At 44.5% G+C, this 21450-nt stretch overlaps 1 protein-coding gene across 1 annotated transcript in view; it reads right to left on the reverse strand.

The window, feature by feature from the left end:
- Window positions 1–318: 318 nt before the first annotated feature.
- SKA2 (spindle and kinetochore associated complex subunit 2) overlaps window positions 319–21450 on the reverse strand; it is a 41944-nt gene continuing 20812 nt past the window's right edge. The window contains exons 3-5 of the mRNA XM_073615169.1: window positions 11367–11543; window positions 2861–2946; window positions 319–824 (exon numbers count right to left, since the gene is read on the reverse strand). Coding sequence (XP_073471270.1) covers window positions 797–824; window positions 2861–2946; window positions 11367–11543 — 291 coding nt within the window. The 3' untranslated portion in view covers window positions 319–796. The remainder of the gene's footprint in view (window positions 825–2860; window positions 2947–11366; window positions 11544–21450) is intronic.

Here is a 21450-nt window from a genome sequence, read left to right on the forward strand (position 1 = left end):
CTCAGAGGGATGTTCCATTTACACATTCATTGTTTTTTCTATGTCCTATATTAAAATTTACATTATATTTCTGTTAGACGCTACCTCTGTTTGCCTTTTGTGAGATGTCACCATTGTTTTGTGTTGTACTGCTCCGTTGGATGTGTTTTTTTTTTTTTTTTTTGTAGAAATAAAGTCTACTTCTGCTCTTTACATTGCACGTTTTTCTAACATTGTAATGAACTTACCTACACATGTGGAAGATTTCTGTTGTACGTCAGTAAATTGGTGACTGCAATCTAATGAATTAGACATTCAAGAAACTGGCACACTATGCTATTACAGGGTAGTATTTCATTTATTTATGTACATGGAAGTTTGTTAACATATGTAACCCTGCACCTCTTTTCATCAATAACTGAATACCATAGAGCATCCTGTAATAATCAGTTTTAATAAACAACTGCAGCACTGTGTTCCTGTGTAATAAAGTAATTTTCCATATGAAAGAACTTGCTTGGAAAGATTTCAAAAGTAGAAGTGTGGCCCCAAAAAAGCTGACCCGCAGCAAGCATTGACAAGGTGCAGTAGAATGAACAAATACATGTTCAACTCACAAGAAAAAATATTCCTTGCTTTGCGTTACGCTTCACAACCAGTATGTTGCAATTTGAACAAAAAAAAAAAAAAAAAAAAAAAAAAGGAGCCGACGGCACCAGCATATCACTTGCAGATTTTTTTTTCATGCATTGAGCAGTCATTCTGGAATATAGTGTCCACAAGAGAATCATTTCTTTGAAATGTCGAGATAAGATCTTCAGGGGTCTGTAGCATTTCTTGTAGTACTATGAGGAAAATAAATAAAACACTATCAACAAAAGTAAAAAGGCAACACCAGTGTTAAAAAATAATAAAAAAAAAAATAAATAAAAAAAAAGTCTATACAAGCCATTTTGTGATTTGTTTTAAAAATAAATCTATTTCAATCTGCAGCAAGCTTTGAAAACTTCTAAATAGCTTTTTTGTATCCATAGCAACTATGGGGTCATTCTGTGTATTGTTTGTACATAACTTGCCCAGAAAAGTCAATTTCTGCCAAAGTGATTGGCTGATGCAGCTTATCTTTTCTTACAACATTGAACAGAAGGCATTCAGTAAGTAGGAACTGAATGCAGGAAGTAGAAAGTGAGTGGAATCCAGGTTTCAGTCTCAACAAAAACCAAAATGCAAGACTCCGCAATAAAGTTTGCTAAAAATCTTTGTCAGAATACAGTCCTTTCCTGCTCAGATATATGCATTGAAATTTAAAAAGGTATACACCTTCCCAATTGCACCTTGTGTTTACAACAGTATAAGACGTGCATTCATCATGTAGTTTAATGGTGTCATTTGTTGCCATGTACACAGAGCCTATAGTGGCGTAAATCCTCACATTCAAGTATCAGAAATTTCTATTTGAGTTCCAGTATAAGGCATTCAGCATTAAACTGCACAGGAGGCGTGCCTCTGTGTGTCGGTGTAAATCCAGCAAGTGGACAGGTAGCAGCTTCAGCTGCTCACAGTTAAAATGGTTGCAGCCGGACTCAATGGAGGGAGATTTCTGCAGCATATTTGGCAAGTACAGAATCACTGTATATATAAAATAAGTGGTTAGAAGGAAACTTCAGAATGGCAAAGATGTTTTATTACAAATTATGTGAACAGACTGCAGTTCCTCTTTAAGTTCAGTCTCTACAAGCTTTCATTTCTGAATCCTGCAACATTTCCCCTATTTTTCCTGGCAAAATAGCCCTAGATCTGTCAGGTTAATGGGGACTGTTGGTAAACAGCAATTTTTAAACTTTTTTACATATTCTTAGCAGGTTTGAGATTTAGTTTTTTACTGTGCCATTCTAAAACATTCATGGTTTGCTTGGCTATGTAGTTGGGGTCATTGTACTGCTAACAGTTAAAAGCTCACTTTCAGGTCTTTTGCAGCAAGAACCCTTTTCCATATGTTTTTTGTGTCGCCTAAATGCCTTTCGACAAACATCGAAGAGATATGCTATTTTTCAGAAACTCCTTTTTAGGTCACTGTACTTGTGATTTACAATGTTTTCCTGCTGACCCTGCTCAGTTTCACAAAAGCAGTCTGCTGTAAAAGCAGACAAACCGCAGCTGCATCCAACTACACGCAGCCACTAAAAATCGGGACATCTGACAGCCAGTGGGGCCGCCTATCAAAATACAATAGTCACAGCAGCTATATAGTGCTATTCAGCCTAAAGGCAAAAAAAAAATAAAAAAAGGGAATGAGTGTATGACCTCTGAGTTCTTGCAATCTTATAAATTCATCTCTTTCACAATGCAACTTTTCTTTCCTTGGGATGTCTAGCTTTAATTCCCTTGACCTGTCTCCCATGTTTAGTGTGTGGAATGACTGTGGAGCCAAAGACAAAATAGGAGGAAAGTCTATCCTAATTGTTGAGCAGGGATGGCTACACACTGATCAAAAGTCATCTGGGCCAGATGGATTCACTGAGACTTATTTTGTTATTCGAATTCAGGGCGTGCTTGACCAATCCCAGGTCGACTAGAAATTGCGTCCTGGCACCTGGGCTTTTGTCAGCCTATTCACCATTGGCACCAACAGCCTCCTCACTGCTTTTGTTAAGTTTAACAAAAGAAAAAAAAAAAAAATCCAATTGAAGATACAAAAAGGTGATGTGCTTATTGCAGAGAAATTACTAAAGGGAATGGTGCAAAAAAAAAAAAAAAAAAACACCACACACACACACACACACCTCTTTTTCCTAAATAAAAAAAAGTGATTTTGTTCACCAGTCAGTTGAGACTGAAAATCTTATTGCATTCAATGATACAGATTTGTGAATCATATTACCTTGTTGAGTGTAAGTTAATGCCCTTTAGTGCTAGAGCTTCAAATTGTTGGAGAGCTTGAAGCTCCTCCTCAGACAAAGATGGTACCTGTAGATCAAATACAGAGGTAGGTTACTGGCTATTATGCATATCATGCACACAATAAAATCAATTCCACACAGATGCACAATTTAATAAGTCAAAGCAAATGGCTGAATACAAAGTTTAAATACAAGTATTTCTAAAGTTTTACCTGCTAAAGGTGTTTTCACACGGGCTTGTCTGCCCAGTGGACTCAGCTTGCTCAGCGGGGGGATCGATGCGTTGATCCCCACTGAGCTGGCAGATGACAGGTCCGTCTCCACTCACTGCGTAGAGACGGGCCGGTCAGAGCCCCGCTCTCCTCTATGGGGAGATCGGATGAAAACAGCCAGCCTGTTAGTTTTCATCCAATCCCATCCGCCAGACGGCTGGAAAATATGGTCACCGTCCATCTGGGTTTCACGGAGAGGATCCAATAACGGCGGGTGTCAGCTGACATATCACCGCTGATATAGGAGTGAATGAAGCATCTGATCAGGTAGCCCGTGTGAAAGGGGCCTTAAGGATGATTAATTCTGTCCAGCCAATCTTGTGAAAAGCATCTGAAATACTTCCCAACTAAGCAGGTGAAAAGCTTATTTGCTAGTTCAGCAATGCAGCCTATGTCAGGAACCAGCAGACTACTCTTTCCATTTTTAAAGAGTACCCCTTCAGGCAATTATCCATTTTAACTAACACAGAACAGAGTCTAGTCTCCAATTTACATTCTGGCATTCATCACCTGTACATAGTCACTCTGCTGGCTAAACACCTAAAGTCACATAGTTATTCAGGTTGAAAAAAGACAAGCATATTTAAATGTCTATCGAGTGAATCACAGTTACAGCAATGCCTTCAAGATAACTACAGCCTCATCAACAATAAATTTGCACTGCAGTGACAAAGTATGCAGTCTTGTGAAGAAAAGCTGAAAATATTGCTCAAATCTATTTTACATTCAAAATCAAAATATTTATTATATTGGAGCATCCAAATTCTTAGATGTGGTGGCTGAATTGGTTTTCCTTTCAGGCTCTTTTATATTCCCCTGGTAATCCTGCCAGTAAAGATGTTTTTCAACAGAACAAGCTGTCCTCCAGATGTAGCAGTTAGAGGGTTGAGACACACCATTTACCACTGCCGGAGGTGCTTACACCGATTTATGTAAAAACTTTATCCCAAAAAGGAAAAAACTAACTACTTATAAACTATTAGCTAGAGATTGACTTCAATTTGTTAGATGTACTAAGATTTAGATACACTAACACCCCAATCCTCCAGACTTGCCAATGCTGCTGTCTAAAGGTGCTCCCTGTGCTCCTTCATCCAGAGTGAGGGCACCCTAGTACAGTAGGTGCGGTACTGGCTAGATCACCAGGTGAAAACAGATGAGGGGGAAAAAAACAAAAAAAAAAAAAAAAAACAAACAAACAAACAAACATGCAGCCATCATGTGGGTTTTTAGGTTTAATACCACTTAAAAGGGTCTTTAGTACCTAAAGCTTCTATTTAAAGTTTGAGAGCCACAGTTTAAAGAGACTAAATTTAATAACTGTATTCAACTAAATTAAAGAAATATGACAGAGATTGTGCTCTTAAGTTAAAGTAAATTTAGGGGGGCATGCAATAAAAGCAGATGATGGCAGGCCGAGATGATGTAATCAGTCTGCTGCATGCAGAGGGAAGGATTTCCCCAGTCCCATTTAAACCAGTGACCAGACTGAATTATTTTAACCTTGTAGTAAGGCAAGAAGCCACAGTAGAGGGCATGATCCAAATATGAGGAAACAGCCAAGCACTGCATGGACACCACAATCTATAGGACTGTGTAATCTGAGGCCGGGCTCACACCTAAGTCAATTGGATGCAGGTTTTCCTACATCCAATTGGCACAGCAGGAGAATGTGACTGGCTCTCTATGGAGCCAGTTCACACATCTCCGCAGCAGGTCCGGTGCGTTTTGCACAAAAAAAAAAAAAAAAAAAGTGTTTTTTTTTTTTGTCCATTTCAGCCCAAAATTCGGGCTGAAATCGGACCTGCTGTGTGACGGATGCCGCAATGGTGTGAACCCAGCCTAAAATACAATTCCAATCTAGGAAGTAGATGTTGGACTTGGATGATGCCTGAGCAAAGATGGTACTATCCCTTCTCTTTGGAAAAGCTGATGTAGACATGGTTGGGGCAGGTATTATAATCGCTGTAAGAAGTCATATTAATTACTTGTAATTGCTGTACTTATGCATTATTTATGATGTATCTAGTGAACTTTGAAAGCAATATCTGATGCTAGGTACACGTTAAATATTTCAAGTTCTGTGACATATACCAAAATATTGTCCATTTAACCACTTGAGCCCCGGACCATTATGCTGCCTAAGGACCAGAGGTCTTTTTCCAATTTGGCACTGCGTCGCTTTAACTGCTAATTGCGCGGTCATGCAATGCTGTACCCAAACGAAATTTGCGTCCTTTTCTTCCCACAAATAGAGCTTTCTTTTGATGGTATTTGATCACCTCTGCGGTTTTTATTTTTTGCGCTATAAACGGAAAAAGACCGAAAATTTTGAAAAAAAAATGATATTTTCTACTTTTTGTTATAAAAAAAATCCAATAAACTAAATTTTAGTCATACATTTAGGCCAAAATGTATTCGGCCACATGTCTTTGGTAAAAAAAATGTCAATAAGCGTATATTTATTGGTTTACGCAAAAGTTATAGCGTCTACAAACTAGGGTACATTTTCTGTAATTTACACAGCTTTTAGTTTATGACTGCCTATGTCATTTCTTGAGGTGCTAAAATGGCAGGGCAGTACAAAACCCCCCCAAGTGACCCCATTTTGGAAAGTAGACACCCCAAGGAAATTGCTGAGAGGCATGTTGAACCCATTGAATATTTATTTTTTTTGTCCCAAGTGATTGAATAATGACAAAAAACAAAAAAAAAAAAAATATTTACAAAAAGTTGTCACTAAATGATATATTGCTCACACAGGCCATGGGCCTATGTGGAATTGCACCCCAAAATACATTCAGCTGCTTCTCCTGAGTATGGGGATACCACATGTGTGGGACTTTTTGGGAGCCTAGCCGCGTACGGGGCCCCGAAAACCAATCACCACCTTCAGGATTTCTAAGGGTGTAAATTTTTGATTTTACTCCTCACTACCTATCACAGTTTCGGAGGCCATGGAAAGCCCAGGTGGCACAAAACCCCCCAAAATGACCCCATTTTGGAAAGTAGACACCCCAAGCTATTTGCTGAGAGGCATATTGAGTCCATGGAATATTTTATATTTTGACACAAGTTGTGGGAAAGTGACACTTTTTTTTTTTTTTTTTTGCATAAAGTTGTCACTAAATGATATATTGCTCACACAGGCCATGGGCATATGTGGAATTGCACCCCAAAATACATTTAGCTGCTTCTCCTGAGTATGGGGATACCACATGTGTGGGACTTTTTGGGAGCCTAGCCGCGTACGGGACCCCGAAAACCAATCACCGCCTTCAGGATTTCTAAGGGTGAAAATTTTTGATTTCACTCTTCACTGCCTATCACAGTTTCGGAGGCCATGGAATGCCCAGGTGGCACAAACCCCCCCCAAATGACCCCATTTTGGAAAGTAGACACCCCAAGCTATTTGCTGAGAGGCATGGTGAGTATTTTGCAGCTCTCATTTGTTTTTGAAAATGAAGAAAGACAAGAAAAAACATTTTTTTTTTTCTTTTTTCAATTTTCAAAACTTTGTGACAAAAAGTGAGGTCTGCAAAATACTCACTATACCTCTCAGCAAATAGCTTGGGGTGTCTACTTTCCAAAATGGGGTCATTTGGGGGGGGTTTGTGCCACCTGGGCTTTCCATGGCCTCCGAAACTGTGATAGGCAGTGAAGAGTGAAATCAAAAATTCACGCCCTTAGAAAGCCTGAAGGCGGTGCTTGGTTTTTGGGTCCCGTACGCGGCTAGGCTCCCAAAAAGTCTCACACATGTGGTATCCCCGTACTCAGGAGAAGCAGCAGAATGTATTTTGGGGTGTAATTTCACATATTCCCATGGCATGTTTGAGCAATATAACATTTAGTGACAACTTTGTGCAAAAAAAAAAAAAAATGTGTCTCTTTCCCGCAACTTGTGTCGCAATATAAAATATTCCATGGACTCGACATGCCTCTCAGCAAATAGCTTGGGGTGTCTACTTTCCAAAATGGGGTCATTTGGGGGGGTTTTGAACTGTCCTGGCATTTTATGCACAACATTTAGAAGCTTATGTCACACATCACCCACTCTTCTAACCACTTGAAGACAAAGCCCTTTCTGACACTTATTGTTTACATGAAAAAGTTATTTTTTTTTTGCAAAAAAATTACTTTGAACCCCCAAACATTATATATTTTTTTAAAGCAAATGCCCTACAGATTAAAATGGTGGGTGTTTCATTTTTTTTTTTTCACACAGTATTTGCGCAGCGATTTTTCAAACGCATTTTTTGGGGAAAAAACACACTTTTTTAAATTTTAATGCACTAAAACACACTATATTGCCCAAATGTTTGATGAAATAAAAAAGATGATCTTAGGCCGAGTACATGGATACCAAACATGACATGCTTTAAAATTGCGCACAAACGTGCAGTGGCAACAAAATAAATACATTTTTAAAAGCCTTTAAAAGCCTTTACAGGTTACCACTTTAGATCTACAGAGGAGGTCTACTGCAAAAATTACTGCCCTCGATCTGACCTTCGCGGTGATACCTCACATGCATGGTGCAATTGCTGTTTACGTTTGACGACAGACCGCCGATTGCGTTCGCCTTAGCGCGAGAGCAGGGGGCGACAGGGGTGCTTTTTTTTTTTTTTTTTTCTTTATTATTTTTCTGCTTTTTTTATCTTATTTTTAAACTGTTCCTTTCATATTTTTTTTAATCATTTTTATTGTTATCTCGGGGAATGTAAATATCCCCTATGATAGCAATAGGTAGTGACAGGTACTCTTTTTTGAAAAAATTGGGGTCTATTAGACCCTAGATCTCTCCTCTGCCCTCAAAGCATCTGACCACACCAAGATCGGTGTGATAAAATGCTTCCCCAATTTCCCAATGGCGCTATTTACATCCGGCGAAATCTAAGTCATAAAATGCTCGTAGCTTCCGGTTTCTTAGGCCATAGAGATGTTTGGAGCCACTCTGGTCTCTGATCAGCTCTATGGTCAGCTGGCTGAATCACCGGCTGCATTCTCAGGTTCCCTGTTGAGACAGGAGAGCCAGAGAAAAACACGGAAGACGGTGGGGGGGGGGGGGGGGGCATTCCCTCCCACGGCTTGTAAAAGCAGTCTAGAGGCTAATTAGCCGCTAGGATTGCTTTTACATGAAAGCCGACCGCTGGCTGAAAAGAATGATACCAAGATGATACCTAAACCTGCAGGCATCATTCTGGTATAACCACTCAAAGTCGTGAATGGCGTACCTGAAGACAAAAAAATGGTTAACAATAAAGCACAGTAAACGGTAAAGTATAAAAAATTGCATACCTGAAAAAGCAAACATGATAAAACATAATAACAATAAAACATTGCAGAATAGAATACAGTAAAAAAGAGCAGAACAATAGAGAGAGAATAGAGAGAGAGAGAACAATAAAACGACAACAATTTTTTTTTATTTTATATATATATTTTTTTTTTTTACACTTTTTTTGTAACTAACTTTTGTAACTGTAACCGGTTCCAGGTTCGGGTCTCTCAAAATGCGATGGCATCTTGGGAGACCCTGTGAAAGTGTGTCCTAGTCTGTGCAATGTTGTACCCTACGCTAATACTCAACTAGTGAATGGTAGCGTTCAAAACATTCACCAATGCAAAGACCAGGATTGTCAGGACAGGAGGGACAATAATAGCGGGTGTCACGCCTATATCCGCGCTTCCTGCAGACACAACATCTTTTTTGGGGGGGTTCGTTGGGTAGGGGTACTCGGGAGGACATAAAGAAAATGCCTCTCATGCAGCCGACTGCATTTGATTGGGGATGTGAATGGGGGAAGTACGGGCGCTGCAGAAGTGGTGGGTTCCCAATTAGGATTGGCAAATGCAGCAGGAAGGGCACGACGGGCCTGTGTTTGTCTTCTTGGTGGCAGCGGGACACTACTTGTGCTTGTCACCTCATCAGCTTGAACTGCACTTATGGGACTCGCCATGTCACCAAGTGTTGCTGCAGTGCTGGTTTGACTACGACCGGGGTGTACTAGGCCGCTGGTGCTTGCCAGTTCACCAAAACGCTACCAAAAAAACTGTTAGCGATCGCAGGGATCAGGCCTGACTCTGCGAACGCTGCAGTTATGTGTTTAGTGTTTTGTAAGTGACAGTGATCGATCGATACTGCACTTGGGTGGGCTGGGCTGGGCCGGGCGGAGGGGCAAAACACAGGTGCTAGCAGGTATCTGGGCTGATCCCGCTAACACTGCGTTTTTGGGAACCCTAAACTGCTGGGGACGCTAGTATAGATCTGATCAGATCAGATATTGATCCGTTCAGATACTATACCACTAAGGGAGGTGTATGCTGCGTGCGTGGGTGTTAGCGGTACTGGCGCTAACCTGACGCTGCCTGGGGTTGGTGCTTGCCAGTTCACCAAAACGCTACCAAAAAAACTGTTAGCGATCGCAGGGATCAGGCCTGACTCTGCGAACGCTGCAGTTATGCGTTTAGTGTTTTGTAAGGGACAGTGATCGATCGATACTGCACTTGGGTGGGCCGGGCCGGGCGGAGGGGCAAAACGCAGGTGCTAGCAGGTATCTGGGCTGATCCCGCTAACACTGCGTTTGTGGGAACCCTAAACTGCTGGGGACGCTAGTATAGATCTGATCGGATCAGATATTGATCCGATCAGATACTATACCACTAAGGGAGGTGTACGGTGCGTGCGTGGGTGTTAGCGCTACTGGCGCTAACCTGACGCTGCCTGGTGCTTGCTTGCCAGTTCACCAAAATGCTACCAAAAAAACTGTTAGCGATCGCAGGGATCAGGCCTGACTCTGCGAACGCTGCAGTTATGCGTTTAGTGCCTTGTAAGTGACAATCGATCGATACTGCACTTGGGTGGGCCGGGCGGAGGGGCAAAACGCAGGTGCTAGCGGGTATCTGGGCTGATCCCGCTAACACTGTGTTTTTGGGAACCCTAAACTGCTGGGGACGCTAGTATAGATCTGATCGGATCAGATATTGATGCGTTCAGATACTATACCACTAAGGGAGGCGTATGCTGCGTGCGTGGGTGTTAGCGGTACTGGCGCTAATCTGACGCTGCCTGGGGCGACGCATATCACTGCCGGGCGATCAGGGGGCTAAACCTTTATTCGGTAATAAACGGCGGGTGCCCTGACACTATAAAAAATAAACGAACTAACCAGCGTCACCCGTAACGTTTATACGGTGATCAGTGGTGAAAGGGTTAACTAGGGGGCAATCAAGGGGTTAAAACATTTATTAGATAGTATATGGGGGTCCCTGACACTATAAAACGCTGACGGCGAACCTAAATATTTACGTCCCTAACTAGCGTCACCAGTGACACTAATACAGCGATCAGAAAAATGATCGCTTAGCAACACTGGTGACAGGGGGTGATCAAGGGGTTAAAACTTTATTAGGGGGGGTTAGGGGGGTACCCTAGACCTAAAGGGGGGTAATACTAACTGTCCCAACACTGTAACTGTCACAAACTGACACTATGCAGTAATCAGAAAAAAAAAAAAAAAAAAAACCTGCTGGTGTCAGTTTGTGACAGGGGGGGGGATCGGGGGGCGATCGGGGGGGGGGGGATCGGGGTGTTTTGTATGCCTGGCATGTTCTACTGTGTGTGTAGTGTGTTGTGCACTTACATTGATGTCTTCTCCCCTCGGCGCTGGAACGGAATACCGAGCTGAGGGGAGATGACATCATTTCCTTTGCTGCTGTTTAGCATACAGCAGCAAAGGAATGTTCCCATTGGCCGGCGGCGATCGCGAGGGGGGGGCCACAAACGGATGGCCTCCCCCTCATCTCGGATCGCCGGGGAACAGAACGGGACCGCCTCGGGCGGCGGGGGGGGGGTCCGATCGGACCCCACACCCGCGGAAGGCAAATCACGTACATGTACGTGATTTTGCCTGCCCGTGCCGCTTTGCCGACGTAAATCAGCGTTAGGCGGTCCTTAAGTGGTTAAATTAGATCTTACAATTTTCAAACCTGCTAAACACTCTTGTAAATTATTAAAAATGATGTTTGGTGCCTATATGTGAAAGCCTTCAAAAGCACTAGATTATGAAATCCACTAAATGATTCACAAACTGAAAGGCTAGTTTCTTTGAAGAGGACAATGGGATTAGAGAAGAGATACATCAAAACGCAATGACAGGAACAGACGTAATCTGAATTAAAAAAAATAAAAAAATTAAAGGGGCAACTTTTGTACCTGTGAATCAGTTTGCTGTTGCAAATGCTGAACAATTTTCAGTGTATTTGTTATTGTTTGCTGAATGCTCTCTACAGATTTCTGTTGGTCGGTTGCAATCTTGTCCAATTGTGCAGATAAATTTTTAAATCGGGACTTCACACCGGATAACTGCTCCAACAATTTTGTAGGATTTTCCTAAAATAAAAAAGGTTTTTCCATCAATATTTTTGCAAAGAGAAGTTCCTTTCTAGCAATCGAAACACCTTTATAAATGACAGTTAAAGCGGAACTAAAGGCAGTATACTTACCTCTTTTCTAAGAGCCCTTTCTCACTGGGGCGGGGGCGGTGTCGGCGGTAAAATACCGTCGGTATGCGGCCGCTAGCGGGGCGGTTTTACGCCCCGCTAGCAGCCGAGAAAGGGTTAAATACCACCGCAAAGCGCCTCTGTAGAGGCGCTTTGCCGGCGGTATAGCCGTGCCGTCCCACTGGCGGGGGCGGTGTCGACGGTAAAACGCCGCTATTATTAGCGGCGTTTTACCGTCGGTATGCAGCCCGCTAGCGGCCGAGAAAGGGTTAAATACCACCGCAAAGCGCCTCTACAGAGGCGCTTTGCCGGCGGTATAGCCGCGCCGTCCCACTGATTTCAATGGGCAGGAGCGGTAAGGGAGCGGTATACACACCGCTCTGAAGATGCTGCTGGCAGGACTTTTTTTACCGTCCTGCCAGCGCATCGCTTCAGTGTGAAAGCCCTCGGGGCTTTCACACTGGAATGAAAGTAGCGGCACTTTCGGGTCTGTTTGCAGGCGCTATTATTAGCGCAATAGCGCCTGCAAACCGCCCCAGTGTGAAAGGGCTCTAACATTGAAAGCCTGTGAGGCATCCCTCAGCAGCATCTTCTGCCCGAGTGCCGATCTTCAGGCATTTCCATTGGCCGGCACAGGATGATGCAACTCTGCACATGCACAGGAGTCTATCATCCCTGCACATGAGGACCATGCTGGTGACGTTTGCTAAACTCTGCATGGGCACAGTTAACATGCCAGAGAACGCTGAGAGCAAGCATGTATTGATGCAGAAACATTGCATGGCTCTAGTGCTATAAATAGCCTGCCTGCTCACAAGTGTTACAAAATGTCCCGCTTTACAAATAAGCGGATTGAAAGCTGAATGCCAGGGAAAGCTCCCTTTGCAGTGCAAGAGTTAAATGCGCTTTAAAAACTTCCTCTAGGCTATAAGACCGGTCCCCACACCCCCATGCGCAAGTGGTCGCAGGCCCCCCACACCTTGGTACCAGAAATGAGTCAAAACAAGAAATTGCTGTTGGCTAGTGATGCAATATAAGAAGACCTCACCAATGACCTAAAAATTGCAGGTGAAAACAAAAATTAAGCATTTTAAAAAGTTACGTGGTAAAACCTTTTATCAACATTGAACATGTCAGAAAAACATGCCTAGCACATGCCTTAGGCTGGCCATACACCATGCCAATTTCTTCTCTGCAACTACGATTACCCAATCAACAGACAGTGCTGAGAGAGGAATCAGCAGTTGTCTTCTCCTGGCAGGGAAAGCCGTCCCTGCCGGGAGAAGGCCGTGATTATTGCTAGCAGCTATAACAGCCTCTAGCGAGAACCGTAAGAGAATCTGGCAGGCTGGTGGTACCTAAGTTAATCAAATCCATCAACTTGGTACATTCAGCCTGCTTATTAAGGATTAGAATCTGGTTCGATTCGAACAGTGTATGGCTGGCCTTACACTTGCATCACAGTCTTCTTCTGGATTACTGCCTGTGCTGGCTCTACCCCTCTGTTCATCACCTCCCTCGAAGAACCTTTTATGCAGCAGGCAGGGGAAGACCAAATGGAAATACTAAAATCAGAGTCTGCTAGGGCTGCAGATATCACATCCAAGATGGTGGCACCCAGTAGCAGTCTCATGTATGCAAGGGAGGCTTTTACAAGTAAATAAAAAGTTAAATGCACATATAATCTTATGGGGCATTTTTATTAAAATTAATAATCAAATAAAAAGGTCTCAAGCTGCACTTGACATATGGTTATTAGTTGGGTTAATGTATAACTATTTTATTTAAAGAGGCTGTAACCCTAAACAAACAACCCCCCCCCCCCACAAAAAAAATATTATTATTAATATATGCTCCTAATCATTTAAAAAGAAGTAATAGGATTTTTTAAATACAGCTTACTTGTAAAATACTTTTATTGGGAATACATCACAGACACAGAGACTTGATAATTACTTAGTGGGTTAGATAGTCACCATCAGGTGATTGGACACTGGCAAACCTAATTACAAGGCGAGTTCCTCCCCCATATAACCCCTTCCATAGGGAGAGTACCTCAGGTTTTGTAGCAAAGCAATAAGTGTCCCAACATAGAATCCCGAAAAGGGGCGGGAGCTCTGTGTCCCGTGATGTATTCCCAAGAAAAGGATTTTACAGGTAAGCTGTATTTAAAAAATACTATTTTCTTGTTCATACATCACAGGACACAGAGACTTGATAATCACTTAGTGGGATGTCCTATAGCAATGCCCAAATTGAGGGGAGGGAGAGACAGATCAGAAAAAAAAAAAAAAAAAAAAAAAAAAGGACCAAACAGACTAGAGGAACTATACTGCTGCCTGCAGCACACTGCGCCCGAAGGCGGCGTCCTCATGCCCTCTTACATTCACTAGATTCCATCAGGTGGATTTAAAGGACTGAAGACCAAGTTGCAGCCTTGCAGATCTGTGCCATGGAGGCCTGGTAATGCACTGCCCATGAAACACTAACTGCTCTAGTAGAGTGCGCTTTAACCAGAAAAGGAGGAACTTTCTTCTTTACACCATAAGCCTGAATAATAACCTGTCGAATCTAACTAGAGATAGTGGATTTCGATGCTGCCTGGCCTTTTTTGGGGCCCTCTGGCAGAATAAAGAGACAGTCTTTCGTATCTGAGCGGTTGCCTGCAGATCGATATCGACTGCTCTCACATCTAAAAGAGTTGAACAACTCTTCTTCCACAGACTGCGGATCTGGTAAAAAAAGGACGGTAGGACCACATCTTGATTCAGATGGAATCCTGAAACCACTTTAGGCAGAAAAGTTGGGTGAGGGCGCAACACCACCCTGTCTTTGTGACTAATCAAATATGGCTCTTTACAAGAAAGAGCTGCTAAATTCTGATACCATTCTAGCCGAGGATATGGCTACCAGAAACACCAACTTCTTTGTTAAAAGATTTAAAGAAGCTTGGTGCAATAGTTCAAAAGTTTGTTCCTGCAAAACAGACAAAACCAAATTCAGATCCCATGGGCACACAGGAGGCTTAACTGGCAGATTCAAGCGTAGTGTTCACTGAACAAAGGCCCTTACGAGGGAATGAGAGGCAAGCGGTCTTTAAGCCGAGATCTGGCCCTTAATAGTACTCAAGGCCAGCTTTATTTCTACGCCTAAACTGGAGAAAGGCAAGAATTCTGCTAATGGCATACTTTCTAGGATTCCACCCTCTGGATTCATACCAGGAAACATGCCTTCCAGATTCTGTAGTAGATGAGCCTGGAGGCCGGCTTCCTAGCATTAACCAGGGTGGACAAGACTGGCCCTGAGAGGCCACGACCCTTTAAAAATGTGGGTCTCAACCGCCAAATTTAGACTTTGTAAGGCAGGATGGAATATTGGACCATGTGAGAGTAGATCTGGGCGGAGCAGAAGAACCCAAGGTCATCCTTCTGCCATCTTTATGATCTCCGCATACCAAGGTCGCCTGGGCCAAGCCGGAGCCACCAGAATTACCGGCTTTCCTTCCCTTTTGACCCTCTGACGGAATCGTGGGAGAAGTGTAACTGGAGGGAACGCATAGATCAGAGAGTATTGATCCCATGGAATCGTTAAGGCATCTGACCCTTGTTCTAGCGGATCCTTTGTTCTTGACACAAAGTTATCCAGTTTCTTGTTGAACCTGGAGGCCAACAGGTCCACATCTGGGGTACCCATTTTCGACATATGGCCTGAAATATGTTGGGGTGTAGAGACCATTCTTCTGGGCATAGCCGCTGGCGACCGCAGACAGGCAAGGAACATGTCTCTCTGCCCATGAAAAAATGTGATTCAGCTCTTTTTGGGCATCCAGACTCTTGGTCCCCCTTGGTGATTGACATATGCCACAGCCGCAGTATTGTCAGACTGTGCCTGGACAAGATAACCCTGCAACCTGCAGGTCCAGACCTTGAAGCCTAGCCGAATTGCCAGAATCTCCAGAATGTTGATGGGCAAGAGCCTTTTGGCTCTGGACCATCTTCCTTGGGTGGAAGCTTCTTCCAGAACCGCTCCCCAGCCTATTAGGCTGGCATCTGTGGTTACCACTTTCCAAGTAACTGGAACAAAAGATTCCTTTTAGCAGATTCTTGGTCAGCAGCCACCAATTGAGGCTCTGGTGTACCCAAGGAGACAGGCACATTGGGAGATCTGAGGCTTGTACCTTTTTGCTCCAGGCAGAGAGGATGCTGCTCTGCAAAGGCCTTGAGTGAAATTGAGCATAAGAGACAGCCTCAAAAGAGGCCACCATCTTCCCTAATAGTCTTATACAAAGCCTTTTTGCCCATGGGCTTGGCCCTGGGGACAGAGAACATCTAAAATGTGGGACGCTTACTCTTTTTGACCGATAACAGCGTGGTTTTACCCCCGGTAATCTTCTGGATGTATTTGTCCAGGTCATCCCCAAACAGGCGTTCCCATAAAACGGGAACGCAGTCAAATATCTTTTGCACGAGGCTTCAGCTGCCCAATGCTTAAGCCAAGGGGCCCTGCGCATGTGTACAAGTAGGAGGGAAAGGCGGGATGCTTGCTGAACAGAATCCATAATGGCATCAACCGCAAAACATAAAGGCCTTAGGAAGATCTGCATGAACCTCACCCTCCTCAGTGGGAAGGAGGTTAAGTACCTGCTTCATTTGTTCCTTGAGGAACTGGCCCATGCCGATTGCAGCAACCGCAGGCTGGACCACAGCACCAGCCATAGAAAAGGAGGATTTAATTAAAATTTTCCAGCTTCTTATCAATTGGATCCTTGAACCCCTGAGCATTGTCCACAGGCAGGTCAGGCTTTTATTCACACAAGAAATAGCCGCATCTATTGCTGGCACCTCCCATTTTTTGGTAAATTTTTCCTCCACCGGATAAAGCATAGAAAGTTTATCTGAGTGACCCCAGGCATCATACAACAACTTCTCCAATAAGGGATGAATTGGGAAGGTATATGCAGCCTGTGGGGACTTCAGGGATCCCAGGGAGGAAACAGAGGATTTGGCAGCCTCAGCAGAGGGCAATATATATGTGGTATGCACCAACTCAGTAAAGTATTGCACCTGTACTTTGAGGGCCTGGGAGGCAGAAGAGAGCTTCTCCTCTTCCCCTGAATTGTCTGACTGCTCACGATCTCCATCCCCAGATAGGGATATTTCATCAGAATGCTCATCCGATAGGGAACCTAAAGCAGAGGGGGGGGGGGGGGGGGGGATATCTACCCCTTTTTCTGCAACTCTTTAAGGAAGCTGTGATAAAAGTAGTAATCCTTCCTTCCAAACCATCCAATGTAGTCTTCAGTGACATATACAGGGACCTGTAACATTTGGAGAGGCTGCAAAGCCTGACAGGGGCAGACTCATCCTGTGAGGCTGCCTCCAGTCTTTCAGGGGGAGATGGAATCCTGCAGGCATGTCGAGAACCCCTAGAAGTAGGCGGTGATCTTTTAGTACCTCTTTTACCTCCCCCTGAAGTCCTCTTACGAGGAGACATAGCCCTAAGCTGCAAAGCAGAGGTACTAGTACAAATGCAATTACTGCTGTGCCCTGGTCTTACAATATAAACATTAGCTCAGTCTGCACAACCTGATGCCGAGTAGGTGTCTTAGTTATGCCTAGATCCGGATCCACTGAGATGCTTACTGCCCACAGCTCTGTGTCCCGCTGCTTACAGGAGCTCTTGCGTACTGGGCTTTAAAAATAGCCACTTCGCGACTGCGCACTGATACGCTGTGCACACCACGCGTGCACGGCGCCGCAACCACGCCCCCTCTTTCCCCACCGAAAGTCACTGTAAAAGCGTGCCCCCGTAGGCCTGACATGGCGGCAGCCAGGGGTGAGAAAGGGGATTCCCTGAGAACTGCGCGGGACCCCCGGACAGCATGGGATTCCCCCCCTTCTATATTATGTCGCATAGCCTGCAGCGGAGGAGGCGAGTGGCTTCTTAGACCAGCTTCACTGAGCATGTATCCTGTATGGCATGCAAGTATACACCAGGTATATTCTTACTCCCTCTAGTGGCGGAAACCAGGCAAGACATGCAACTACTTAAAAGAAGAAGATCATCCATAATGTGAATACCTTAGGATTGTTTTCACTTACCTTATCCTCGCCGCAGGACTGCTGATAATAGACAGATCCAACCTTCACCCATCACGGCGGGTAGCGTTGTGCCAACCTTCAGGGTTCTAGGTTCCTATCTATATAGGACTATCTAACCCATCTAATTATCAAGTCTGTGTCCCGTGATGTATGAACAAGAAATTGGATTTTTATTCCACTTACCTAGGTTTATGCAGCATCAGACACATGCATCTGTCCCCCGTTGCTTCCTCACTGAAAACCGATCCACTGATGGTTCGGTTCTCTAACCTCCCCAAGTGGAGAGCTGCTCCTGTCAGTCAGCATCTCTCCTGCTCTGCTCCTCCACGCTCATTGGAGCGATGAGCTGTGGATGGGCAGGAAGCTGCATTCTCAGTGGCTTGCTGAGAGGCTGAGGCGCCCCAGCAGTCCAGGCACCTGGCGGATCCAGACTTTCAGAGTCGGGATGAAGCGGTGCCTGGACTGATCTTGGCGACGTCAGAGAGCGCACTTCAGACCGCTCTCTTCTGGAAACGGATCACAGGAGTGCAAAACGAATTGCACTCCTGTGACCCATAGGAGAAGCCCAGCCGAATGAGTTCAGGCTGGACTGCTCCTTTAAAGCATGATCAGAAGCATAGTGCTGTTGCAGTGTAATCTGTCCCTTTCTTTGATCTAAAAACACCTGTTTTTTTTTTCAATCCACCAAAGAATTTTTATTGAAAAATACAGCAGCATATATTGCAGACAGTACATAAAAACAGAGTTTAAAGCAGGACCCCACCCACCATGGAGATCACACATCTAAAAGATCCAAGAAAAAAAATCCCACACACCACCACAGTCATTAAGTGCACCAAGCACCTGAACAGGACCGTCTCTTCTCTAGTATTCTATCAAAATACCCTACACATATGAAACACTTTAGCCAGCATGAAGCCTAAGCAGCCTAACCATGGTCAAATCCACAGATGCAAGCCCGGAAAATCCAACCACGGTGCCCATATCCTCAAATGTATACGCATTACCCCATATTGATAGACAAGCTTTTCCAATCTCAACTGTTCATCAACGTTTATTGAGCATAAAACAAAGAAGTATACAGACAGACATTCGGATAGACGGTGCAATCAGCACCACAGTATCGAATCAATCCAATTGACATTTTACGTGAGGATATTATATATATATATTATGGTACTCTACAATTCAGGGTGAGAAAAGACTTGTAGGAACAAAAGGCTTTTCCGAGGAGAGGAAAATAACTGTAAATTAGGGCTTATACGGTTAACTTCTGTGAATGCATCTAGACCTCCCCATCACAAGCGGAGGCATCCTCCACCCATCTATCCCAGATTTTATGGTATTTATCAGGGCATCCCCTATGAATATAAAGCAGTTTTTTTATAGGGGAGGGTGATGTTGACGGCCCTGATCCATTGTTGTATTGTAGGAGGGGGTCCCCTCATCAACGTCCTGGCAATTTGCAATCTAGCAAGTAATAAGGTTTCCTGCTTTTTGTTGGGCATGAAACCGGTTTGGTCGGGATGTATGAGGCTAAGGATAACTTTGTTTAAGCGAAGGGCTAAAATTTTGGCCAGTATTTTGACGTCTAGTTGGAGTAGGGATATAGGTCTGTACGATTGGGGAAAATGCAAATCCTTCCCTGGCTTGGGTATGAGAACGATTAGGGCTTCGCCCATGGATGCCGGGAGTGTGTTTAAGTCGAATATGTGCGTGTACAGCTTACATAGTTTGGGGAGTAAAGTTTCACTGAACTGACTGTAAAATTTGAGGGGGAGACCGTCCGAACCAGGTGTCTTAGAGGCAGGGAGGTGCGCCAGGGCCTCCACTATGCAATCAGTGGTGATGGGTGCCTCGAGTTGAGCAATCTGTGGAGGGGTGAGTTTTGGAAACGCGATATCTCGAAGGAATGCCGAGAGCTTGTCGTGGGTGTAGCGTGTGGTAGAAGAGTACAGGTCCGAGTAGAAGGCCCTGAACTCCTCGGCCACCTGGTCTGGATCTGTCACCATGGTCCCCGACGCTGACCGAAGAGTCACCACCACAGGGGGTTTGTGGTCTAGGTGTACCATGAAGGCCAGGAGCTTGCCAGCTCGTTCGCCAAGTTCGTATGTGCGTTGTTTGCTAAAGAAGATGCCTTGTTTGGCCTTCTGGAGGTGTAGTTGGTCTGTGAGTCTAACTTGCCTGCGTAGGAGAGAGGCATTAGTGGCTGTCGAGTCGGTTTGAAAGGCCTGTTCTAGGGTGTCCAGGCACTCCTCCGCTTGTCCAAGCAGGAGTTTAGATGTTGCCTTATGTCTGTTAATACGCGTGGATAGGATCATGCGAGCGTGCAGTTTAAAAGCCTCCCAGACAGATCTGAATGAGGCCGAGTTTTCATTGGTGTGGAAAAAATGGTCTAGTTCAAGTTGGACGGATTCCAAGTCCGTTAGGACCTTAAGCCAAAACGGATTTAGTCTCCAGATGTGTATGGTAGGTGGGTTTGGCAAGCGCAATTTGATCCAGTATGGGGAGTGGTCCGATAGTACCCTGGTGCCGAAGCCCACGTCAGTGAGATGGGGAAGAAGGGAGGGAGTGAGGAAAATATAATCCAACCGGGACATGGCTGTGCGTGAGGGGGTGAAGCAAGAATAACGTATTTGTTGTGGGTGTTTGTGTCTTCATGAATCTAGAAGGGCGAATTCCATTAGGAATTTCCCGAAACTTGTAGTGCTGGGTACAGGAACCGATGGGGGGACCGAGCTCAACCGGTCTAGGCTTGGAGCAACAACCATGTTGAAGTCCCCAGCCCAAATAGCCGGAACGGATGGGTGTTGTGCCATGAAAGCAACCCCAGCTTGCAACACAGCAAAGGTAAATGGCGGGGGGGACATAAAAACGCAAGGAGGAGCACCTCCAGACCCCCAATAGAAGCATGTATAAATAGGGACCATCCCTGGGGATCCGACTGCAATGTGTGGAGTTGGAAGCGTAACGTTTTAGCAATCAGGATTGCTACCCCTCGAGAGTTGGTGGTATGAGGGGCTTGATACAGCCATCCCACCCAGGGATTCTTGAGGCTCATCTGCTTCTGTCCTGCAAGATGGGTCCCAACAAGTACGGAAATGTCCGCCTGTAAAGATTTGAGATGGGAGAGGACCACAAGATGCTTGGCCCTCTCACCTAGACCCCGGACATTCCAGGTAATTATTTTAAGTGAGGCCATAGTGCATGGAATATGATCGGTTGATGCAGTCGGGTACCCAGAGGACAGCATACACTCACAAACATTACATTCAATCCCCGGTGCATTCTACCATGATCAATCTGTCTGCTGTGCAGCCGAGGGGCAAAATAGCCACGTATGATATGCTGGATCGGCATTAGAGTTATGTGGCATATGTGAGGCCAGCATGCACGCATGGGTAGCTCAGCAGAGTCCAACCTAAAATTTGTCTTGGACAGATATAATCTCAACAGTGCAAATATAATAGAGTACATTAGATACATCAATTTGGAATCCGGAACAAAGGAAAAAAAAGTTTTAAAAAAGTGTTCAGAACAAAATAAAACAAACGTACTGCAAGAGAGCTGGACCGGCATGGGGCAGAGACCGGCCAGGGAAACATTGGCATATGTGTGGAGGTCACAGGTGACATAGATGTCAGTGTTTTGGGGTGACCATCCGGGTCAGAGGGGCGAGCAAACTGGGCAGTGCAC

The sequence above is a fragment of the Aquarana catesbeiana genome, linkage group LG02 (genome assembly GCF_042186555.1).
Source record: "Aquarana catesbeiana isolate 2022-GZ linkage group LG02, ASM4218655v1, whole genome shotgun sequence".
Lineage (NCBI taxonomy): Eukaryota > Metazoa > Chordata > Amphibia > Anura > Ranidae > Aquarana > Aquarana catesbeiana.